This window comes from Sorex araneus, chromosome 1 (genome assembly GCF_027595985.1).
Source record: "Sorex araneus isolate mSorAra2 chromosome 1, mSorAra2.pri, whole genome shotgun sequence".
NCBI classification, from domain to species: Eukaryota; Metazoa; Chordata; class Mammalia; order Eulipotyphla; family Soricidae; genus Sorex; species Sorex araneus.
Window position 1 is genome coordinate 40,610,093 of NC_073302.1, and position 22,881 is coordinate 40,632,973.

Genomic DNA, 22,881 nt, shown 5'->3' on the forward strand with positions numbered 1-22,881 from the left:
CAGTTCAAAGCAATAATACAGGTAAGTACAGGTAAGGTGCTTGCTTTGCACACAGCCACAGTACTTTTCGTTTTGACGAAACCAATGGTTCTTGAGCTTATTCCTGGCTCTGTGCTCAATTTGGGCTCCATTCCTGGAATCCCACAGGGTCCCCCCCACGCCTGTCGGAAGTGATTCCTGAGTGCTGACCCAGGATTAAAAGACCTGAGCACTGCCAGGTGTAGCCCAAATCTTCCCACCCCTCGAAAACAGATTTAAAAAGTAATATTTCTTCACTTTCTACCTGTGAGTTCTTTGGAACTGGTTAATCGCATTTCAGTATTTAAATAAAGATGACAAAAAATTTGTAAGACAGAGAATGTTTAAGTGAGGATCTGGTGTTTAGGTAGAACTTAGGTTAAAACCTAGGGACTCTTCCATTAAGAATTTTTGTTTTGGGGCTGGAGCAATAGCACAGCCGGTAGGACATTTGACTTGCACGTGGCCAACCCGGGTTCAATTCCCAGCATCCCATATGGTCCCCTGAGCACTGCCAGGAGTGGTTCCTGAATGCAGAGCCAGGAGAAACTCCTGTGCATCTCCAGGTGTGACCCAAAAAGCAAAAAAAAAAAAAAAAGAAAGAAAGAACGTTTTGTTTTGTTTTTGGGCCACACCAGGCAGTGTTCAGGGCTTATTCCTGGCGCTGCACTCAGGGATCACTCCTGGCGAGTATGTAGGGCTATACAGGATGTGGAGGATGAATCCAGGTAAACTATGTAGCTCACAAGCCAGCTAGGAGTGATCCTGAGTAAGCCCTGAACACCGCTGGGTATGGCCCCAAACTAAATCAAAACAAAACTATTTCCTAAGAAAGAGGCTAGGTAGCTCAGTGACTTAAGAGCACGCGCCTGACCTGGGTTCAAACCAGGTCACTAGAAAAAAAGAAAAATAAGAATGGTACTGTTACCAAAATTTTAAATCACTCTTCTGGGGGGCTGGAGCGATAGCATAGCAGATACTTGCCTTGCACTCAGCCGACAGGATGCACTCAGCAAGCATATGGTCCACCAAGCACCACCAGGAGTAATTCCTGAGTGCAGAACCAGGAGTAAGCCCCTGAGTTATCACCAGGACTAGCCCAAAAGTCAAAAATAAATGAAAATAGGGGCTGGAGCAATAGCACACGGGTAGGGCGTTTGCCTTGCACGAGGCTGACCCGGGTTAGATTCCCAGCATCCCATATGGTCCCCTGAGCACCGCCAGGAGTGATCCAAAAAGAAAAAAAAAAAAAGAAAATAGGAGCTAGAGTGATAGCACAGCGGTAGGATGTTTGCCTTGCACACGGCTGACCCAGATTTGATTCCCAGCATCCCATATGGTCCCCCAAGCACTGCCAGGAGTAATTCTTGGGTGCGTGAGCCAGGAGTAACCCCTGTGCATCGCCAGGTGTGACCCCCCCCCAAAAAAAAAGCCAAAAATAAATGAAAATAAATCATTTTTTCTTTTAATTTAACTTTATTTTTATAAAGTAGTTTACAATATTTGATGACATTTAATATTTGAACACCAATCCCACCACAATTACACCTTCCCACCACTGTATTTTGGATGTTTCTATCCTGTCATTCTTTTTCTTGATCCAAAAACTGTCCAGGATGTGAGGCATTTGGCCATGCATGTACGGCCATGATTCGATCCTGAGCACCACGTACGATCCCCCCCAGCACTGCTAGGAGTTTTCACTGAGCACAGATCAGGAGTAAGCCCTGCGCAGAACCAGGTATGGATCCAAAACCAAAGATTACACAATTCACTGTTTCTATAAAGTATTACAACATATTACCCAGGCTTTCATAACTGCCAATTCTCAACATAATAAATGAGCCATGATTATTTTAAACAAGGTAGCAATCATTCCATGTTTACTATCTGAATTACTATGTATCCTGAGTGAGCCACACAATACAAATTATTTTATGGGATTTGTCCAAATTAAGCATCAGTTGCCCAGGCACGAAATATGGCAAAGTAACTAAAGAATTATGAAATCAAGGGGATGGGTCCAGGGTAACAGTACAGTGAGTAAGACATTTGCCCTGCATGCGACCATCCCAGGTTCAATCTCCGGCATCTCATATGGTCCCCCGAGCACTGCCAGAAGTAATTCCAGACTGCAGTGGAATAAGCCCAGACATGACCAGGCATGGCACCAAAACAAAACAAAGAAACAAAAAACAAAATCCAAGATTAAGGTGACCAGGAGGGATGTAGTTCAAATGGTATAGTGTAGGGGCTGGAGCAACAGCACAGCAGGTTTGCCTTGAACGAGGCCGACCCTGATTCGATCCCCAGCATCCCATATGGTCGCCTGAGCACCTCCAGGGGTGATTCCTGAGTGCAGAGCCAGGAGTAACCCCTGTGCATCGCCGGGTGTGATCCAAAAAGCAAACACACACACACACACACACACACACACACACACACACACACACACACACACACACACACAAAATGGTATAGTGTATAACTGGCCTAGGTGAGGTCCCAGGTTCAATCCCAGGTGCTGAATGCACTTTGCCTCCCAACCAACACAAATGTGGCCCTAGTGTACCCCAACTACCGCATGCATTGCTAGGTGTGTATCAAAAGAGGAAAGATCATAAGAAATATCAAAGATGGAAATCCAAATGGAGAAAAGATTAAAAAAAAAATCTGTAGATCAGAGAAATAGCACAGAGGGTGCAGGCACTTTGTCTTGCTTGCTGCTGTTCTTAGCGCAATCTCCAGGACGGAGAACAGTCCCATGAGCACTGACAGAAGTGATCCCAGAGCACAGCCAGATGTGACCCAAATAACATCCCTCATGGAAATTACAGCATGGGTCTGAAACTGCTATAAAACACCCAAAGAATGCCATTTAACAAACTCAACTGAAAGCTAGAATCTAAACGAAAGCTCAAAACTGAAAGTTCTCTGGCCTCCCCAAGTGCCTGGCAGTCAGGGAGATGTCACAGAGGCCTAGGACACATGCCTTGCATGCAGAGGCTTCCAGTTTGATCCCTGGTACATGGCTCCCCAAACACAGCTGGCTATAACCCAACAGGGCCCCAACAGCTCCCAAAATTGCCAAGTCCAAACAACACGGACTGCCAGGCTGAGTGTCACACAGCTGGGCCTGGTATCTTCTGCTGGGAAATATTCCATAAAAGTTGGCATCAGGGGCTGGAGCGATAGCACAGCGGGAAGGGCATTGCCGGGTGTGACCCAAAAAGAAAAAAAAAAGTTGGCATCATCATATTTTAAAACCATAATTCAATACTGTATTAAAAATTTTAATGCGGCCAATCTGAGTTCAATCCTCAGCACTCCATATAGTCCCCAAACCCACCTGGAGTGATCCCTGAGCACCACTGGGTGTGGCCTCACCAAAAAAAAAAAAAAAAAGTGGGGGGAGGATGCTGAAGAGAGAGTACAGTGGGTCAGGCACTTGCCTTGCATGTGGCTGACCCAGGTTTAATCCCTGACACTACTTATGGTAACCAGAGTGCCTTCAGGAGTGACCCCTAAGTACCAACAGTTGTGGCTAAACGTCCAAACAAAAGAAATTTAACTCCTATCATCCTCCCACTGTCATTTCAGATGTTTCGTTAATTTCAATTTCTGGTTTGGAGCCAGACCCAGCAGTGCGCAGGCACTACTTTAGGGGCAATGCTTGGGGTCACTCTTAACAGTGCTCAGGGGACCAGGCAGTGCCAGACTGAACCCAGAAGCCCCAAGAGAAAAAAACATGTGCTAGATCCCATTGTATAATCTCCCAACTCCTATAATTTTTGGTGGTGGTGGTGGTGGTGGGTTCCTTTTATTTTTTTCTCAAGTTCTTAGGCCACATCCAGTGTTGTTTCGGGGCTACTCCCAATTTGGTACACAAGAACTGCTCCTGGCAGTGCTAAGGGAACCACATAGTGCTAAGCATTATGAGAACCAATCCTGTAAACTATCTCCTTGCACCATTTTTCTTTTAATTTAGCAGCTGTTACTTCCCCTAAATCTCTTCTACCCTTTGCTCCCCATTCTTCCCCTCAAGTAAAGTCAGCTGTCAAGATGTACCTGTGTATTATATTTCATTAATCAATTTTACTCCCTTGCATTACATACATAGCTGAGAGCCTCAGGAGAGAGTACAGTGGGGTAGGGAGTTTGCCTTGCACACCGCTGATTCAGGTTCAATTCACAGCGTCCCATCTGCTCAGGACTTATTCCTGGCTCTGCACTCAGTTACCACCCACGGCAGGCTCAGGAGACCATCTGGGATGCCAAGGATCAAACCTGGGTTGGTTGTGTGCAAGGCAAGTCCCCTGCATTCTCTCAGACCCCAGATTGACATGTAACAACACCAGCACCATCCCGCTGTCCCCTTGAAGTATAATATAGCTTTTATCGAATGAATCAATAAAAATCCTTTTACAGTAATTTCTCATTCTCAAATTCAAGTCCAAGATCAAATGGAATTAATTGTTCCAGTAAATTTAAGAGGCATAAATGGAAGTCATCATTAAAATATCTCCCCATAATAAGGGGGAACAGATGATGACCCTTGTGACCTTTAACTTTTTTGTTGTTATTGTTGTTTGAGGGCCACACCCAGCAGTGTACAGGTCTTATCCCTGGCTCTGCACTCAGGAGTTACTCTAGGGGAGGGGGGCGAGGGAGGTCTGGGGACTATATGCAATGCTGGGGATTAAGCTCTGGTCAGCCTCATGAAAGGTGAAGGCTCTATCCATAGTACTATCTATCCGGCCCCAAGACTTTAAGCTTAAACAAAAATTTGGGCTCACTCCTGGAATTCAGGGGATCATATGTAGTGCCTGGGATCAAACCAGGATCAGTTGCACACAAGGCAAGTGCCTAATGTCATACATGTCTCCAGACACCTTTTGTAAAATTTTAAATCATTTTTATAAAATTCTCCACAAATTGGATTTTCTTTTTTTGCAGTACCAGGGACCAAACACAGGACCTCAATGTAATTACTCCAGCGTTGAACTATATATACCCAGGCCCTGAACTTAATTTTCTTAAAACTCCACTTATATATCCTAAGTATTATCCTAAGTGATCAAACATGTCAGTAACAAAATACTGGTTTTTCAAGCGAACAGTGTGCTATCACTTCATATTACAACTTTCTGAAGACCTTAGGGAAGTATGTGACTTAGTTTCTCTTTATATAAAGAATAATAACTCTCTGATACTATATGATAATATTATATGAGATATTCTATATAAAGATTGTAGTACTGGAAAGCAGCTTGACCTCTTAAGGAGTGTGACTTAGTTTCTCTTTATATAGCACTGTCGTCCCCTTGCTCATCGATCTGCTCGAGCGGGCACCAGTAACGTCTCCATTGTGAGACTTGTTACTGTTTTTGGCATTATCGAATATACTACGAGGAGCTTGCCAGGTTCTGTTGTGCGGGTGGGATAGAAATAATTACTAACAGGAGCACTGTAGGATAATTTATATAATGTAGTGTAGGGAACCCAATTTGATTCTGGGAAGTGGGTGATCCCCCACACGCTACCAGAGGTTAACTCCTGAGCAGAGGCAGGAACAGTCATGAGCACTGCTGGGTGTGGCACCAAACCTCTAAATAAACAGAACTAGCTAGTAGCACATCATAAACAATATGTATTAGCTAAGAATACCTACATTGTATTAAAAAAAAACTGCATGCATAATTACATAAGGCCTCAATGTTTAAGCATGTTATAACTGCTTATTCTTCATACCTTGACAATAGGTTCACAACAGTAATTCAAATTAAAAAGCTTAACTGGCACCAGATGGACAGCTTTTAAATGTGATCTTTCGGGACCTGAGCCCCCTACCTACTATAGTATGCACCACTAGGATTAATTCCTGAGTGCTGAGCCAAGAGGAACCCCCAAGTTCCCGGTGTGGCCCCAAAACAAAATCTTTCAGCGAGATGGAGTTCTGGGAACTGGAGCGATAGCACAGTGGGTAAGGCGTTTGCCTTGCACGCGGCTGACCCAGGTTCGATTCCCAGCATCCCATATGGTCCCCTGAGCACCGTCAGGAGTAATTCCTGAGTGCAGAGCCAGGAGTAACCCCTAAGCATTGCTGGGTGTGACCCAAAAATTAAAAAAAAAAAAAAAAAAAAAGATGGAGTTCTGTTTTCTAAGCCCTTCTAGAATCTTATTATGCTACTGAGACAGCTAAGTTTTTAAGATGCATAAGAACTTTGTTGTTGGAATAGTGAGTTTTGTGTTGAAATATGGAACGTAATCAAGGTGAAGAGAAAATGAAGTGAAATTCATCAGTTATACAGTTGGAGTGGGGGGCGGGGGGTATACCGGGGATTTTGGTGGTGGAATATTGGCACTGGTGAAGGGATGGTGTTTGAATACGGTATAACTGAGAGATAAACCTGAGAACTCTGTAACTTTCCACATGGTGATAAAATAAAAAATAATAATAATTAATTAAAAAAAAAAAGAACTTTGTTGTTGGGATTTTTACTGGGGGGCATGGGGGTCAGTCACATTCAGCAGTGCTCCTGAGCAGGGCCCAGGGATTCCTCCCGGCAGGGCTTGGGACACCGCATTTGGTGCCAGGAATCCAACCCGGGTAGGCTGCATGCAGAGCAAGTGCCCTTCCCACAGTACTCTCTTCCAGCGTCAGCAACAGACCATCTCACCATGACAGATTACGGCTGTTGACAAATGCTCTAATTTCAAATTTTAAAGTTTGAAATATTTTAATGTTAACTGCCATTTACCATTGGGTCAATAGCACGTACACCTCTAATTTCGGTATCATAAAGTCTATACCTGTTTTTGTTGCTGTTATTTATTTTGTTTGGGGGCAACACCTAGCAGTATTCAAGGGCTGCTCCTGGCTCACGGTCTGGGGTCATCCCCAATGCTGCTCTGGGGACAAGCAGTGCCAGGGATCAAAGCAAAACATACACTCCAGCTCTCTGAGCCGAATCCCTGGTCCTGCACAGAGACATTTTTTTTTTTGAGCTTTTATTATTTTTTTATTTTTTTTAATTCTTTTATTGATTCACCATGTGGAAAGTTACAAAGCTTTCAGGTATAGAGACATTTTTATGATAATGATTTACAGATGCTCTAAAGTTAACATCTGAATATCTTCCCTGACTCCATATAAAATGTAGCGCTGGGCCATACGGTCCCCCAAGCCTGCCAGGAGTGATCCCTTAGAACAGAACCAGGAATAACTCCTAAACACCTTTGGGTGGGACCAAAAAAATGTTTTAAATCCTTACTTTATAAAGTCTAAAACGATACTGATACTTAAGACTTACCAGAGACTTATTAGAGGGGTTAACGCCACGCCATACATGAGGCTGGCCTGATCTCTAATATACGGTTCCCCCCCCACCCCCAAGCACCACTGGGTGGGCCTGGAGTCTTCGGACACCTCCCAGGTGACACCGAGGGCCCTAAGCAGTTCACCCGCAGGCCCTGCATTAAACAATACCTCAACACGGTTTGCTGAGCACCCATGGAAAGGACCTCAGGGCCCCTGAGCACTCCAGGGGAACCCACACCACACAAAACAGATGAATCGTGAAACATCACTTGGAAAAATAACAACTTCGAGTGATGCAGCGCCGTGATTTGGAGCTCATGCTTCCCACGTTTCCGAACACCACAGTCTCCCAAGCACTGCCAGAAGAAACCCCCGAGCACCAAGCTGGGAACCGTCTTCCAGCACCTCCAGATGTGACCCAAAAAACTAAAATAAATAGAAACTGAAATATAGAGGCTTGCTCTTCAAGCCCGTGTTCGACATCACTCGAGCACGTATCTCGCTTGCTTGTCTGTTTCTTTGCTTATTTCCACTCCGGAGAAGCCTGTGTTCTCTCTGGGGCACATTTAATCCCCCTCTTCCTCTCCTCTCACAGCCCAGTTTCATTCATTAAAAACTACTTTGCTTCACAAAAAGAAGAAGAAAAAAAAGAAGACTATCAGATTTTAAAGGAAGGACTTCTCACAACTAGGTCACAAGTGCCCCCTGGCTGATGCTAACTGTGAGACTTTACGGGTTTTAAGAAACTTCCTATTTTCAGATAAGGTATAATCTAGAATATGCATCTGAAATCAATTTAACAGGATTAAATCATAGTCTCTTGAATATCAATGTGCTATATTTGATATTAAAAATAAACAGAGAGGGGGGGCTGGAGCGATGGCACAGTGGGTAGAGCATTTGCCTTGCACGCGGCCGACCCAGGTTCGATTCCCAGCATCCCATATGGTCCCCTGAGCACCGCCAGGGGTGATTCCTGAGTGCAGAGCCAGGAGTAACCCCTGTGCATCGCCAGGTGACCCAAAAAGCAAATAATAATAATAAAAATTAAAAAAAATAAACGGAGAGAGGCTGCACAGCAGGTGGGGCGTTTGCCTTGCATGAGGATGACCCGGTTGATTCCCAGCATCCCAGATGGTCCCCCAAGCACCGCCAGGAGTAATTCCTGAGTCCATGAGCCAGGAGTAAACCCTGTGCATCACCAGGTGTGAGCCAAAAACAACAACAAAAAGAAAAAAAAACAAAGAAAAACAAAACGGGGAAAAAGTAAAAAATAAAAATAAAACAGAAGGGCCAGAGAGATGGTACAGTGGTGATAGTGTTTGCCTTGCATCAGACCCAGGTTTGTTCCCAGCACCCATGTAGTCCCCGAGCCCTACCAGGAGTGATCCCTGAGCACAGAGCCAGGAGTAAAGCTCTGCGCACAGCCAGGTATGGTTTCTCAAAAAAATAAAAAATGAAAAACCTGAAATGGCATTTAGTATCTTAAACCACTGAACATTAGCTGTTCCTATATAAAATGTTGCTTCAGTTTATTCAGCACTCATTACAACTTCAAAAAAAAAAGTTAGGGGCAGGATGGAGTGGGAGGTGGGTGAGGAGGAGGAGGAGGAAGAGAAGGGGGGAAGAGGAAGAGGAAGAGAGAGAGAGAGACAGAGAGAGAGAGAGAGAGATGCACCTGCCAGAGATAGGCTGCGGGGTGGGGGTAACGGGAAGGAACCTAGGGACATTGGTGGTATTGGGAAATGTACACTGGTGAAGGGATGGGTGTTGAACACTGTGTGACTGAAACCTAATCATGAACAGCTTTGTAGGGGTCTATCTCACAGTGATTCAATTTAAAAAATTGGTTTAATTGGTTTAATTTTAAAAATTAAAAAAACTTAAAAGTTAGGGGCTGTAACGATAGGACAGTGGGTAGGGCGTTTGCCTTGCAAGCAGCCGACCCGGGTTCAATTCCCAGCATCCCATATGGTCCCCTGAGCACCGCCAGGGGTAATTCCTGAGTGCAGAGCCAGGAGTAACCCCTGTGCATCTCCAGGTGTGATCCAAAAAGCAAAAAAAAAAAAAAAAAAAAAAAATTAATAAATAATTTTAAAATAATTTAAAAAATTTAAAAATAAAAATTTAAAAGTTAGGAGGCCGGAGAGATAGTACAGTGGCTGGTATGTTTGCCTTGAACACAGCTGACACAGGTTCTATCCCCGGCAGGCCATATGGTCCCTGAGCACCAGAAGTGATTCCTGAGTGCAGAGCCAGGAGCAACCCCTGAGCATCTGCAACCCAAAACAAATAAGTAGCTAAAAGTCCTATGAGGGAGGGGACTGAACCCAGAGAGCTCACATCCGTGAGGCAAGTGCTCTACTGCTGAATTTCATTCATCTCTGGTTCCCATCAAATGAAAAATTTTTAAGTGAGAGACTCACTATAAAACTTTATTTTCAGGGCTGAGGTACAGGACAGAAGTGAGGCATGTGCCTAGTGCACAGCTAACCCAGGTTTAATCTGCAGTACTATATACGGTGCTACATAGAGTCCCCAAGGAGCACCGGGAGGGATCCCTGAGCAGAGCCAGAAATAAACCCTGAGAACGGGCAGGTATGGCTCAAACTTGCCCCAAACTTGCCCCCCTCACCAAGGAGGAAAAAAAAGAAGTCTTCATTTTCAATTAACAGTGCTACTTTAATAATGTTAAAAATTTATTTACATTGCCTATCCAAATGCTCTGCAACAGGGCTTCTAAGAATTGACTCTCTGAAAATGCAGGGGCCCAGGGGCCAGAGATAATACAGAGTGGGTAAGGTGTGTCTGCTTTGCAGCAACAGACCCAAGTTCAATCCCCACCACCCCAGTGGTCTCCTCCCAGCCCTGCCAGGAGTGAAGCCTGAGCACTGCTGGGTGTGGCCCAAAACCAGTAATTTTTTTTTTCAAATTTAAAATAAAAATGCAGGGACCCAAAAGATGACAGTCAGGATGTAAGGCACTGTTTTGCATGTGGCAGCTTTAGCCAAGCCTGGTTCAATCACTGGCATCACATATGACCCCCTGAGCACAGCCAGGAATGGCCCAAGCACCACCAGGGGTGGCTTAAAACTCCAAAAGTGAATAAACACTTCAAATGCGTTTTTTACAGGACGACCCAAATTTCCCAGATAAAAGTAAACAAGTCATCATTATATTTTGAGGAGGGGGAACCTCCCAAACAATATTTAGGGGGCTGGGGGCTATCCCACAATACTTGAAAATCCAGGCCATATGGTTCCGTGTCCGGGCCTGTGATGCAATGCTGCTCTGGCCCAACAGGGCCATGGCAGTGATTGCTGGGGACTGGGTGTATGTGTTGGGGGGTGGAGGGGGCAGGAGACCAGGTAGGCAGTGACCAGAGAGCAGAGGTCAACTGGGTTTTGGGGGGTTGGGTTTGTCACACCCAGCAGTGCTCAACATCTACTACTGGCTTAGCGCTCTGGGACTTCTTCTGGGCAATGCTTGGTGGACCATGGAGTGATGGAGTTTGAACCTGGGCCTCCCACATACAAAGTATGCACTCAACCCATTGAGCAATCCCTCTGGTCCTTCAACAACTTTCTAGTAGCCAAAGTGATAGCACAGCAGACAGGGCATTTGCCTTGCACATGCAGCTGACCCAGGCTCGAGATCCCCTGGTACCACATACGGTTTCAGCCTCTCCAGGCGTTAATCCCTAAGCACTGGGAGTGATCCCTAACTGTACAGCAGCAATGCCAGCATGGCCAAAACACCAGAATTTACAAGGCCTAAGAGACAGTTGAGTCAGCAAGGCACATGACTTGCACAGAACCAACCCAGGTTTGATCCCTGGCATCTAATATGGTCCCCCGAGCATCACCAGGAGTGATTCCCAAGTACAAAACCAGGAGTAAACCCCTAATCATCTCCAGATATGGCCCAAAAACCAGGAAGAAGAAGAAAAAAACAACAAGAAATTAAATGACAATCATAAAATAAGAGTATATTGTAAGCTGAAGTACATTATCAGCAAGAAGGGAGTTTGATGTTTCTGAGGGATAGAAAGTGAGGACAAGAAGAGCAATATGGAGCTGGAGCGATAGCACAGCGGATAGGGCATTTGCCTTGCATGCGGCGGACCCGGGTTCAATTCCCAGCATCCCATATGGTTCCCTGAGCACCGCCAGGGGTAATTCCTGAGTGCAGAGCCAGGAGTAACCCCTGAGCATTGCTGGGTGTGACCCAAAGGGTAAAAAAAAATTAAAATTTTTTTTTAAATTAAAAATTTTTTTTAAAAAAGAACAATAGTACAGCAGGTAGGGTGCTTGCTTTCCACACAGCCAACCAACCTGGGTTTGATCTCTGGCATTCCCTATGGTCCCCAGGGCCTGCCAGAAGCAATCCCTGAGCACAGAGCCAGGAGTATGCCCTGGGCACTGCTGGGTGTAGCCCCAAAATAAAAAATGAAAGAAAAGGAGAGGCCGAAGCTACAGAACAGGCAGAGGGTGACTGCCTTGCAGACAGCTCTGATCCCCAGAGTTGGCCAAAATGATCCCTGAACACGGAGCCAGGAGTCAGCCCTGAGCACTGGCGGGTGTGGCCCCAAAACCACACACAAAAATCTTAAAAGGAGGGTAAAAAAAAAAAGGAAAGAAAACTGGTGACAAATAGGTTCATTTATTCAAAACAAATAAAGACAATCCTTGTATCTTATTTTTCAACATGACTATAGGCAAGTTTAAGAGAATGAGTGTTAAATCTTACAAAGCAGCTATTAAGGAAATTTTTTAATATGTAATACTTCCCAAATAATCGGTTCCCAAAAACGAAAGAGTGGGGCAAGAGATGACTGAGCCCCAGGATTCAATCCCTGGCCCCACGTGGTTCTCCCCAGCACCACCAGGTGTGGTCTAAAAATAAAAAGGACACATCTATACTTCATTTCCAGTCTAAATGACTAAAACCAGAACAATAGAAAGTTAACTCAATACTTTGCTTCTGTGTCTTTTTATGGAGGCTGGTGTTTTTTGTTTTTTGGTCACACCTAGCTGTGCTCAAGGCTTTCTCCTGGCCCAGTGCTCAGGTATCATTCTTAGTGGTACTTGGAGACCCTATTGGTACCAGGAACAAACCCAGCACTTGCAAGGCAAGTATCACACTTTCTACACTCTCTCACCAATCCGGGTCTTCTGTATCATTTACACTTTTGTTTTTTGTTTGGGGGGGGGCCACACCTGAGTTACTCAGGACTGACTCAGTGCTCAGGGTGACCACTATCAAGGACTAATTAGGTTGTGGGGACAAACCCGGGTAGGCCATGTGCCAGTGTCCTACCCATTGTTCCATCTGCCCAGACCTCATTTACACTTTTATGTTATGGGCATTATTGAAGAGGCACTCTTCATTTTTCGTTTCTGTGTGGGCACTTCCCTACATGCTGTCGACCCACATTTGACAGCACCACATCTACGGTCCCCAGAGTCCTGCTAAGGAGTGACTGATTCCAAGGCACAGTGCCAGGAATAAAAGCCCTGAGCACAGCCAGGTGTGGTCCCCCTCCCCCAAACACAGAATCAAAGAGCTTCAAAATATTTTTTCAAGAACTGCAAAATTGGTTTAATTTATTTTTTTTTTTTAAATACTAACACCCATGGAGCTGGAGCATCGATAGCACAGTGGGTAGGGCATTTGCCTTGCACGTGGCCGACCAGGGTTCTATTCCCAGCATCCCATATGGTCCCCCAAGCACCGCCAGGAGTAATTCCTGAGTGCAGAGACAGGAGTAGCCCCTGTGCATCGCCAGGTGTGACCCAAAAAGCAATAAATAAACAAACAAACAAATAAATTAAATAAATACTAACACCCAAAGAGAGAGAGAGAAAAAGGGAATGTGCCTGCCACAGAGGCAGGGGGTGGCAAGGGGTAGGGGTGGCGGGAGGGATACTGGGATCATTGGTGATGGAGAATGGGCACTGGTGGAGGGATGGGTACTTGATTATTGCATGACTGAAACGTAATCATGAAAGTCTGTAAGTCTTTAACTGTATCTCACGGTGATTCACTTAAAAAACTTTTTTTGTGAAATACAAATCTCACAAATCTCCATTATAACTGGTTATCATAGTCAAAACAGACTGAAGTCTGGCCTGAAGAGCCAGTACAGGGCTAAGGGGCTTACTCTACAGGGGCTACCAATGTCCCCCTGAGCAACCCTGAGTCCAAGCTGCAAGATGCCTCCAAGCATCTCTGGGTATAGCCCAAAAAACTCCCCCCAAGTTTTTTTAATTGGTTTGGAATCAAATCATGGAGAGAAAAAAATCAGTTATTAGTCTAATAATATGTAAAAGTTAGACATTATAAGAATGTTAAGAATCACAACCTACAGAAACTAATATGCAAATTTAAAAATTTAACAAGAAATTACAGTAAATGTTACTTTATGCGTGGTAAAGAAAGCCCTGTGCTAGGTCCAAGTGAAAGTACAGCAGCTAAGGCGCTTGCCTTGCACACAGCCGACCCAGGTTCAATCCCCAGTATCCCATATGGTCCCCTGAACCCCAAGGACTGCAAAACCAGGAGTAATCCCTGAGCACTGCAGGGTGTGGCTCAAAAACCAGGAAAAAAAAAAAAAGAAAGAAAGCCCTGTGCCAACTTCTAACTGCAGCTGTAATGGAACACACTAAAAGCCTTGTTTTACAACAAAAGCAGTAAAATAAAAAACAATGGTTTTTAGACCTATCACCAGTGTAATGTAGTTAACTCTTCATGACCATAAATCTCTCCCTCCAGTGGAAAACTTTTAGGACAAAAGCCCATACAGTGGGGAAGAAAATGTTACTGAACAAAATTAAAACATAAAACCTACTTAGGAATTTTCAAACATTCTGTACATGTCACAAAAGCCTTATAGAGGGGCTGGAGCGATAGCACAGTGGGTAGGGCGTTTGCCTTGCATGCGGCCAACCCGGGTTCAATTTCCAGGTCCCCTGAGCAACCACTAGGTGTAATTCCTGAGTGCATGAGCCAGAGGTAACCCCTGAGCAATGCCAGGTGTGACCCAAAAATTAAAAAAAAAAAAAAAGAGAGGGAGGGAGAAAGGGAGGGAGGGAGGGAGGGAGGGAGGAAGGAAGAGGAAAGAGAAAGAAGGAAAGAAAGAAGGAAAGCGGGCTGGAGAGATAGCACAGCGGGTAGGGCGTTTGCCTTGCACGAGGCCGACCCAGGTTCAAATCCCAGCATCCCATATGGTCCCCTGAGCACGGCCAGGGGTAATTCCTGAGTGCAGAGCCAGGAGTAACCCCTGTGCATTGCCAGGTGTGACCCAAAAAAGCAAAAAACGAAAGAAAGAAAGAAAGAAAGAAAGAAAGAAAGAAAGAAAGAAAGAAAGAAAGAAAGAAAGAAAGAAAGAAAGAAAGAAAGAAAGAAAGAAAGAAAGAAAGAAAGAAAGAAAGAAAGAAAGAGATTGGGGTTGGGAACAGGGCATAGTACATGGTAAAGCGTTTAGCCTTGCACACAGCTGACCCGGGTTCAATCCCAGCACTGCACATGATTGCCCAAGTGCTTACAAACTGAGCACTGGTGAGTACAGCCAAAAAAAAAAAAAATTAAAAACCTTTTTAAATAGAAATGAAATTGAAATGCCTTTAAATTAAGAGCATGCTAGAGACACAGAGATAGCACAGGGATAAGGAATTTGCCTTGCATGCAGCCAACCCGGGTTTGGCACCTGCCACATAATGCCAGCCACCTGAGCAGACAGGAGCAAGCCCTGAGCACACCGAGCACAGCCCAAAGACCCAAAAATAAAGTGTATGCTACAGAGGCCCCTTTAGTATTTACCTAATGAGGAGTTTCTCTCCACACTCTTTTCCCATTACTTAAACAAAAATCCTACAATCTGTGACCCACTATTTCCTTTCACAGTTTCTTTGTTACTGCTTTTGAGTCACACCTCCGAGGTGCTCAGGGATCACATACGTGCTGGGGATAAGACCCAGGCTCGGTGGCATGTAAGGCGAGTGTGTTACCTCTGCACTATCTCTCTGCTCCCTTGTCATCGTTATTTTTGGTTTGGGGGCCAGGCACGCACATTTTTCTACTGTCTATAAATATTTGATAAGAGTAATAGCCTTCATCGTAGATATGGCGATTCCTTTTCCAATCTGTCACTAATTACTCGAATGTTTAGAGATTTTAAGTACCTCCATCGACGCTGTGACCATAAACGATGAAGCTACACAGGATCAGAGAGAGCTGAGAGAGACAGAGACAGAGAGAGACAGAGACAGAGAGAGAGCGCTCAACCGCTGGAGCGAGTGCTTTGCATGCAGGAGGCCCCAACTCAATAACAGCCACAACAGGGTCCCCCGTATCCAGTGGGAATGATACCCCAATAGTGTGCTGGATAGGGGCTGGAGCGATAGCACAGCGGGTAGGGCGTTTGCCTTGCATGAAACTGACCCGGGTTCAAAGCCCAGCATCCCATATGGTCCCCTGAGCACCGCCAGGAGTGATTCCTGAGTGCAGAGCCAGGAGTAACCCCTGTGCATCGCCAGGTGTGACCCAAAAAGCAAAAAAAAAAAAAATAAATACTGTGCTGGATAAAGGAGGAAAAAAAGAACAAAGAAAACATGAAGCATACAGTAGACAAGAGTACAGCTCTTCCACAATCCTCTCACATTTTACTAGGTAGTCAACCACCATCCCAGAAACAGATCTGACATTCCCCCATTACATTTTCTGCCAAGCTGACCCAACATCAAGCATGAAACGAATGCTTCTACCTTAAAACTGGTAAAGAAAAAAGTAATGGGACAGTCCTAAAAATACACATCATTACTACATGACTAAGATGCTGATTTAAAACTTTTGCCAAGATAGCCCCTCCCTTCAAAACAAAGATTGACTCACCGCTCTATTTTATTTAATTTTGGAAGAGGAAAAAAAAAAGCAAAATGTAATGGTTTCCTGAAAGAATTCATTTTTTTGGGTCTCTGCCCCCAGTATATAATAAAATATCCAAAGTTCAAGGCCAGACGTGTGGCTGGGCTCTCGAGCCATTTCCCTTGCGGGAGTGAGGCCCCAGGTTTGGTCCCTGGACACCACAACTTACATCGAACTCTCAAGTTTTTTTTAATCTGCGACTTGGTCCCTCAAAAACGGTAAACAACAGGGAAACAAAACAATATCCTCAACGTCACCAAAATTCTCCATCTCGGAGGGGTTTTTTGGAGTTTGTTTGTCTGTTTTAATTTAAATACCTTGAATCTGAAATAATCCTTCTTACTAGTCTGAAATTTTGGAAAAACCTCGGGTCCACGGTCACTAAGGGATCGTCGTACTCAATTCACAGCGGCTCGGCGCAGCTCCTTCCACCTAGGAGACCACCCGGACCCAAACAGCGTCGTGTCGTCCCTCCCCAGTGCCCCCCACTCCCTGCAACCCCCCAGAGCGGCAAACTCTCAACGCCCCTACCCAGGGCCGGTCCCCCCCCCCCAACTCCGGATACTTCTCCGCGGGGGTGGGGACGAGGCGAGGCCGTGAAGTTGGTGGCAGGGTGAGGACAAAGGGCATTTTTGGAAACTGAGCACTAAAAGAAGATGAGGACACACTCGTGGGGGAGCGGGCTAAAATGCAAGTTCCCCCCAAGTGGACAATAGCAAGAACACGCAGGCAACCCCCTCGTGTGTGTGTGTGTGTGTGTGCGTGCGTGCGTGTGCGGGCACCCAAGGGTCCCGCTTCGTGAGTGCCCACGGGGTGGGGTGAGGTGGGGGAGACGCCGAGGAGGAAGCAGCCCCTTAAGGCACGCGCGCAGCCCGGGCACCACCACCACCACCACCACCCCGCAAAGCCCGGCTCGGGTCACACCACTAGGCAGCCGGGGGCATGACAGGCGACCATCCTTCCTCCCCCACCAGGCCCTCGCCCCCACCCCCACCCCACCCCCCAAAAAAATAACAGCGGAGGTCCAAGCCCGGGAGGCTGCAGGTCACCCTGCCCTCTGGGGCAGTTCCAGACGGCGCGGCGAGGCCGGACCCCCCTCTCGGGAGGCGCGGGCCGGGCCCGCAACACAAAGGCGGCCCTGGGCCTCCCGCCCCGCCGCCTCCGGGGGGGCCCGGGCCGAGCCGGGGCGCCGCGCCGCCCCCCCTGGACAAAGGAAAGGCGTCGGGGGAGCGCGGCCGGCCGGGCCGGGGGTGGGCGCCGCCGGGGCCTTGGCTCGCGCCGGGGCCGGCCGGGGCGGCCCGGGGCAAGCGGGGCCCGGGGCGGGCGGCGCCGGATCGGGGTGCGGGGGGTGGCGGCCGCGGCGGGGGCAGGGGGTACCTTGAAGTAGCCGCCTTCGTAGAGGGTGTTGGGGGGCCCGAAGATGGCCACCTCCCAGTTGTAGAGGTCGGACTCGTCCACCAGCGTGATCCGGAAGCCCTCCACCGGCTCCTCCTGCAGCGATTTCAGCTCGAGCATCAGGGCCTTCTGCGAGCTGGTCATCTGCTGCTGGGCCATCGCGGCGGCGCCGCCGGGCCCCCGTGCTCGCCCCCACGCTCCGGCCGCCGGCCCCGCACCAGGCCCCTCCCTCGGCGCCGGGCCCCGAGCGACCGTGCGCCGGCCCGGGCCCGGCCCGTCCTCCTCCTCCTCCTCCTCCTCCCGGGCGCGGGGGGCCGCGGCGACTTCGGGGGATTCGGGGCCTGCCCCCCCCGGAGGGGGCCTCCACTTGGCCGCGGCGGGGTGTGGGGGGCGCACGGAGGACGGCGGCGGGGAGCAGGCGAGGGGGGCCGGGCCGGCCCGGGACTGCGCGCTCGCTCTCCCGCTCGCCCTCTCCTTCTCGCTCCCGCTCGGGGGGCCGCGGGGCGGGGGGCGGGGGGCTCGCGGCAGCAGCGGCGGCTGCGCGGGGGAGGGGCGCGGCGGCGGCGGCGGCGGCGGCGGCAGCGGCGGCGGAGGAGGCGAGCGAGAGCGCCGCGCGCCGCGGGAGCGACGGAGCCGAGAGAAGAAGGGAGGGAGGGAGGGAGACGGGGAGGAGGAGGAGGAGGAGGAGGAGGAGGGAGGAGGGAGGAGGGACTCGCGCCGGGACAGGGCGCGGGGAGGGGGTGGGGGGGTGCGCTCGGCGGCCCCACGGCGCCTGCGCGCGCCCCGCCCTCCCCCGCCCTCCCCGTCCCTGCGCCTCCGCCTCCTCCCACCTCCCCGCCTCCTCCCCGCCGCCCGCCTGGCGCTGTGTCTGCGCTTTGTGACGCCGACACGTGTCCCCCCCCGCCCCCCTCCCCCAAACTCACACACACGCACACGCACGCACCAGCACACACACACACACACACGCACAAGCACACACACGCACCGGCGCTTAAAGGCCCCAGCGGCTGCCGGATTGTGGGGGAGGAGGGGGTGGGGAAGGATCCCGAGCTTGGCCCGTGAACGTGGTGCGGCTGGACGCCGCGGTGCACGCCCGGGGGAAAAGCCCTGCGGCCCAAGTGCGCTTGGCGCCCTCCCTCTCCCCTCCCCCGCTAGCCTCCACCATCTGGGGCCTCTGCAGGCCCCTCCCCAGGACAATCTGCCATCCCTGCACCCAGTGGAGGTTTGGCCTGGTTTGTGCAAGACAAGGAGGGGCGGGGGTGAGGGTAGGGGGAGGTCTCATCCACTTGGTGAGATCCAGAGCCCACCCCACCCCACCCCCACGACGTCCTCCCTGCACGTCTTGCCCTGCCCTCAATGACTATGTGTTCTCGGAGGATGGGTGAGGGGGTGAGGGTTGACCCATCTGAACTTCCCTTCTCTTCTGAACTACAAAGAGGAAGTTGGGGGGGATAAGGAAATAATACAGACACCCCGAGTGACTTGCTCTCCTCCTCCAAGCTTTGGGCGAATGTTCTGGCTTTCCCTCAGTTTACCCTTTGATCAGCTGAAATGCGTTTGCTGGTTGAAATTTGACCTCCTGAGCTGAGAACTTTTGCGAGGATAGATCAATGCTGAGGAGGGAGGGGCGGGGGGAACTGCTTAAACGTTTGCTAGGGAAGAATCATAAGGGGAGACTCCAACATACTCTGAATTTGGGGATCACAACGAATGACTCCATCGTTTACAATACAGCTTCCTTTTCATCATCTTCCTTCAAGGGTTAATTATACCTAACAATTGTAAAGACTAAATAGGAACTCTATATATAGCATCTAGCACATGGTAAATGATCCTTATTAAATGGGGTTTTGGTGTGTGTGTGTGTGTGTGTGTGTGTGTGTGTGTTTTAACTCTTTGGTGCCAGGGTTGGAATCCAGGGTCTCACACATGTGAGGCAAATACACTACCAAGAACTACATTCCTGGTCCTAGGAACTTGAAAGAAAAGAAAAACTAAAGTGTAGCTGTACTCAGAACACCACCTCTCAAGCATGGGGGGTGGAGGGGCACCCAGCAGTGCTCAGGGGCCATACTCAGCTCTGCACTTAGTGGGTTGTTCACATTGGGGTCAACCACATGCAAGGCAAGTTCTTCTCTGGTTCCTATCACCATCTATTTTTAATAGATTTTTTTTTTCTATTTTCAGCAGCTTTTTTTTTCATGGTGCCAGGAATGAAGCCCAGTGCTTCAAACATGCAAGGCAAGAACCAAGTAGGAACTGTACCACTTACATCTTACACATTTTAGTTTTATATATATATATATTTTTTTTTTAATTGAGGAGGCAGAGTGATAGTATACCAGTTTAGGGTGCTTGCCTTGCACTTGGTCAACACCAGTTTAATCCCCAGCATCCCATATGGTTCCCTGAACACAGCCAGGAGTAACCCCTGGAAGTCCAGGTGTCACCCCAAAGGTAAAAAATTTAAACTAAGATAGTACAAAATTTCCCATATATACCTTTCACCCAATTTTCCCTGTTATTTCCATCTTACATAATGTCCTTTCATTTCTGTGCCAGAATCCCATCTGGGACACCACATAGTCTTCATGTCTTTGTTAGGCTCTACTTGACGGTGATGATTCTTGTTTTTGACGACCTGACAGTTGTCTTGCTGTTGTTGTTGTTTTGGTTATAGTTTTGGAGGCACACCCAGCAGTGCTCAGGGCTTACTCCTGGCTCTGCATTCAGAGAGGTGAGGCTTCCGGTGAGGCTCAGAGGACTCTATGGGGAGCTGAGGATCAAATCTGGGTTGACTGTGTACAAGACAAGCATCCTGCCTGCTGTATTATCACTCTGGCCTCTAACTGGAAGCTTTAATGTTGCTGTGTATGTGTGTGTGTGTGTGTGTGTGTGTGTGTGTGTGTGTGTGTGTGTGTGTGTGCTCACACGTATTGCCAGGAATCAAACCCAGAGATTCAAACATGTAAGGAAGGCACTCTGTCACCAAACCACATCCAAGGCCTGGCCCTTACAATGTTTTGGGAAGGAAGGGGATTACAAAACTAATGTCAAGGGCCCATAATACCAACATGACTTAATGGTGATAGGATCTCTCTTATGCCTCTGTCCCAGACTGTACTCCAGGGAAGAAAGTCATGCACCCAGTGCGCTCTGAAGGCCCCCTGCATTTTGTTGTTATTGTGCTATTTCTCAGAGGTCGCTGAGTTGCAAAGAACGCAGTTTTCAAATCTACTCTCTAGGAGATCAAATTCCACTGGCATTAGAGCTTACCTCAGAAGCCAGGGAGTGATTTCAACCTGACAGCACCTCCTCCCCCAAATGATGGTGTCGGACTGGTTCGGACTTCCCCTCCACCACCTCTCAATTTAAGGACAAGCAGATTGCTGACCTGGAAATGTGGGAGATGGTGTTGACACCTTTAATAACAAGGCTATGAGTAGACAAATAGGCTGAAAGTTCATCTTCAAAGCATCTCACCCACATAAACTCAGCACAGCCCCACCCTGACCCACAAGGTGGGTAAATCCCTCCTGTAACTCCCTGGAACATGTACCTGGCACCCACACCAGAAACTGTTTCCTGGGATCAAATCAGCTCACAACTGAGTGAATAACCACAGTTGCTGTGACCCTAGACTGAATGACTAAGAAATGCATACCTGTTTGGAGAGACTCATGACCTACTGTGTTAATGGGCTGTGTACTTCATTCTCCATCGAACTAGAATTCCATAGGTCTTTTGTCATGCTTTTCTGTCCTAGGTGGTAAGACTGTTGGTAGATTGCAGTTGTGTCATTCAGCCCGTTTCTAAACCACCAGCTCACGGTCGGTCTGACACAAAACAGACACTAACTAATTGTTCTCTTGGGCTTGTAGCCAAGACCAGGCCCAGGATATGGTTCAGTGGTAGATAGGGCTCAGTACCTACTTGCTCGCTTGAGTGATGCCCTGGGTTCCAGCCACCACATTGAAGGGGTGGGGTAGGGGTGGGATAAGCAGGACTATTGATAAAAACAACTAGGGCTGGAGTGGCTTTGCAGCAGATAGGGCACTTGTCCTGCGTGTGGCTGAGCCGGATTCCATCCCAGCACCCCGTATGGTCCCCTGAGCGCAGAGTTAGGAGAAAGCCCTGAGCACCGCTGGAGTAGCCAAACAATAACAAAAGCAAAAAAAAAAAAAAAAACACTAAGAAACACTCTAAAATGGAATCCTCCAACCTCTTCTCCACAGCCCCACACCCCCCAAGATGTAAGACAGAGGAGTTGCTTAAGATAATATAGCACTGTAGCACTGTTCATCGATTTGCTCGAGTGGGCACCAGTAACGTCTCCATTGTGAGACATTACATATATATAAATTTTTTACATCTGGCTTTTTCTTGGGGCTTAGCCTGGCTCTGTATGCAGGAATCACCCGTGGCAGTGGTCAGGGTGCTGGGGATAGAACCTAGCTTGACTGTGTGCAAGGCAAGTACCCTCCCCACTGTACTATCTCCCTGGCACCATGGATTGTGTTTGTTGTTGTTATTGTTTTTGAATTGGACACCACACTCAGTGGTACTCAGGATTTACTCTTGGCCCTGCACTCAGGAATCACTCCTTGTAGGGCTTGGAGGGGGCCTTGTGCGGTGCCCAGGATTGAACCTGGGTCAGCGTGGGTTAAGGCAGCACCCTCTGGGCGATAGCGTCTATAAGACAACAGTTCACAGCCATATGTAAGCTACTGCAGTAGGTCCTCAAAACATATTTGTTGGAGGAATCAGTGTCAGAAACAGCTTCCTGAAATTTGCTCATGTTGTTTCATAATAATGACAGAGATTGACTTAACTGATTGGTGCCCTCTGGTGGTAAAGACAACAAAACATTTACCCTCTGTACAGTATCTATAACTCCAACCAGGATGTTTTGAAGAACTGATTGCCTTTCTTCCAGAAGTTACAAAAATCTTAGTAGATAAATGAGAGGCAGGATATTTTTAGGGGGTTAATTCTGGTTTTATTCATTCATTCATTCATTTATTTATTTATCTGATTTTTTTTTAAAGAAAATAATCAGAAAATCAAAAATCAGATGGGCTGGACATGTAATGCGATTCAGAGACGACTGCTGAACTAGAGCTGTTACCGACTGGATTCCACGGGACGTCAAAAGACCGCATGGCCTCCCACCAACGAGATAGTCAGACTTCTTCGTCAAAACCCTGAATGAGGGCAGGGGT

At 47.9% G+C, this 22,881-nt stretch overlaps 1 protein-coding gene across 1 annotated transcript in view; it reads right to left on the reverse strand.

Annotated features, from left to right (window-relative positions):
• The window catches only part of UBE2R2 (ubiquitin conjugating enzyme E2 R2), a 95,548-nt gene extending 77,384 nt beyond the window's left edge, over nt 1–18,164 (reverse strand). The window contains exon 1 of the mRNA XM_055137278.1: nt 17,642–18,164. Within this exon, the coding sequence (XP_054993253.1) occupies nt 17,642–17,818 (177 nt within the window). The 5' untranslated portion in view covers nt 17,819–18,164. The remainder of the gene's footprint in view (nt 1–17,641) is intronic.
• Between the last annotated feature and the right edge of the window lie 4,717 nt (nt 18,165–22,881).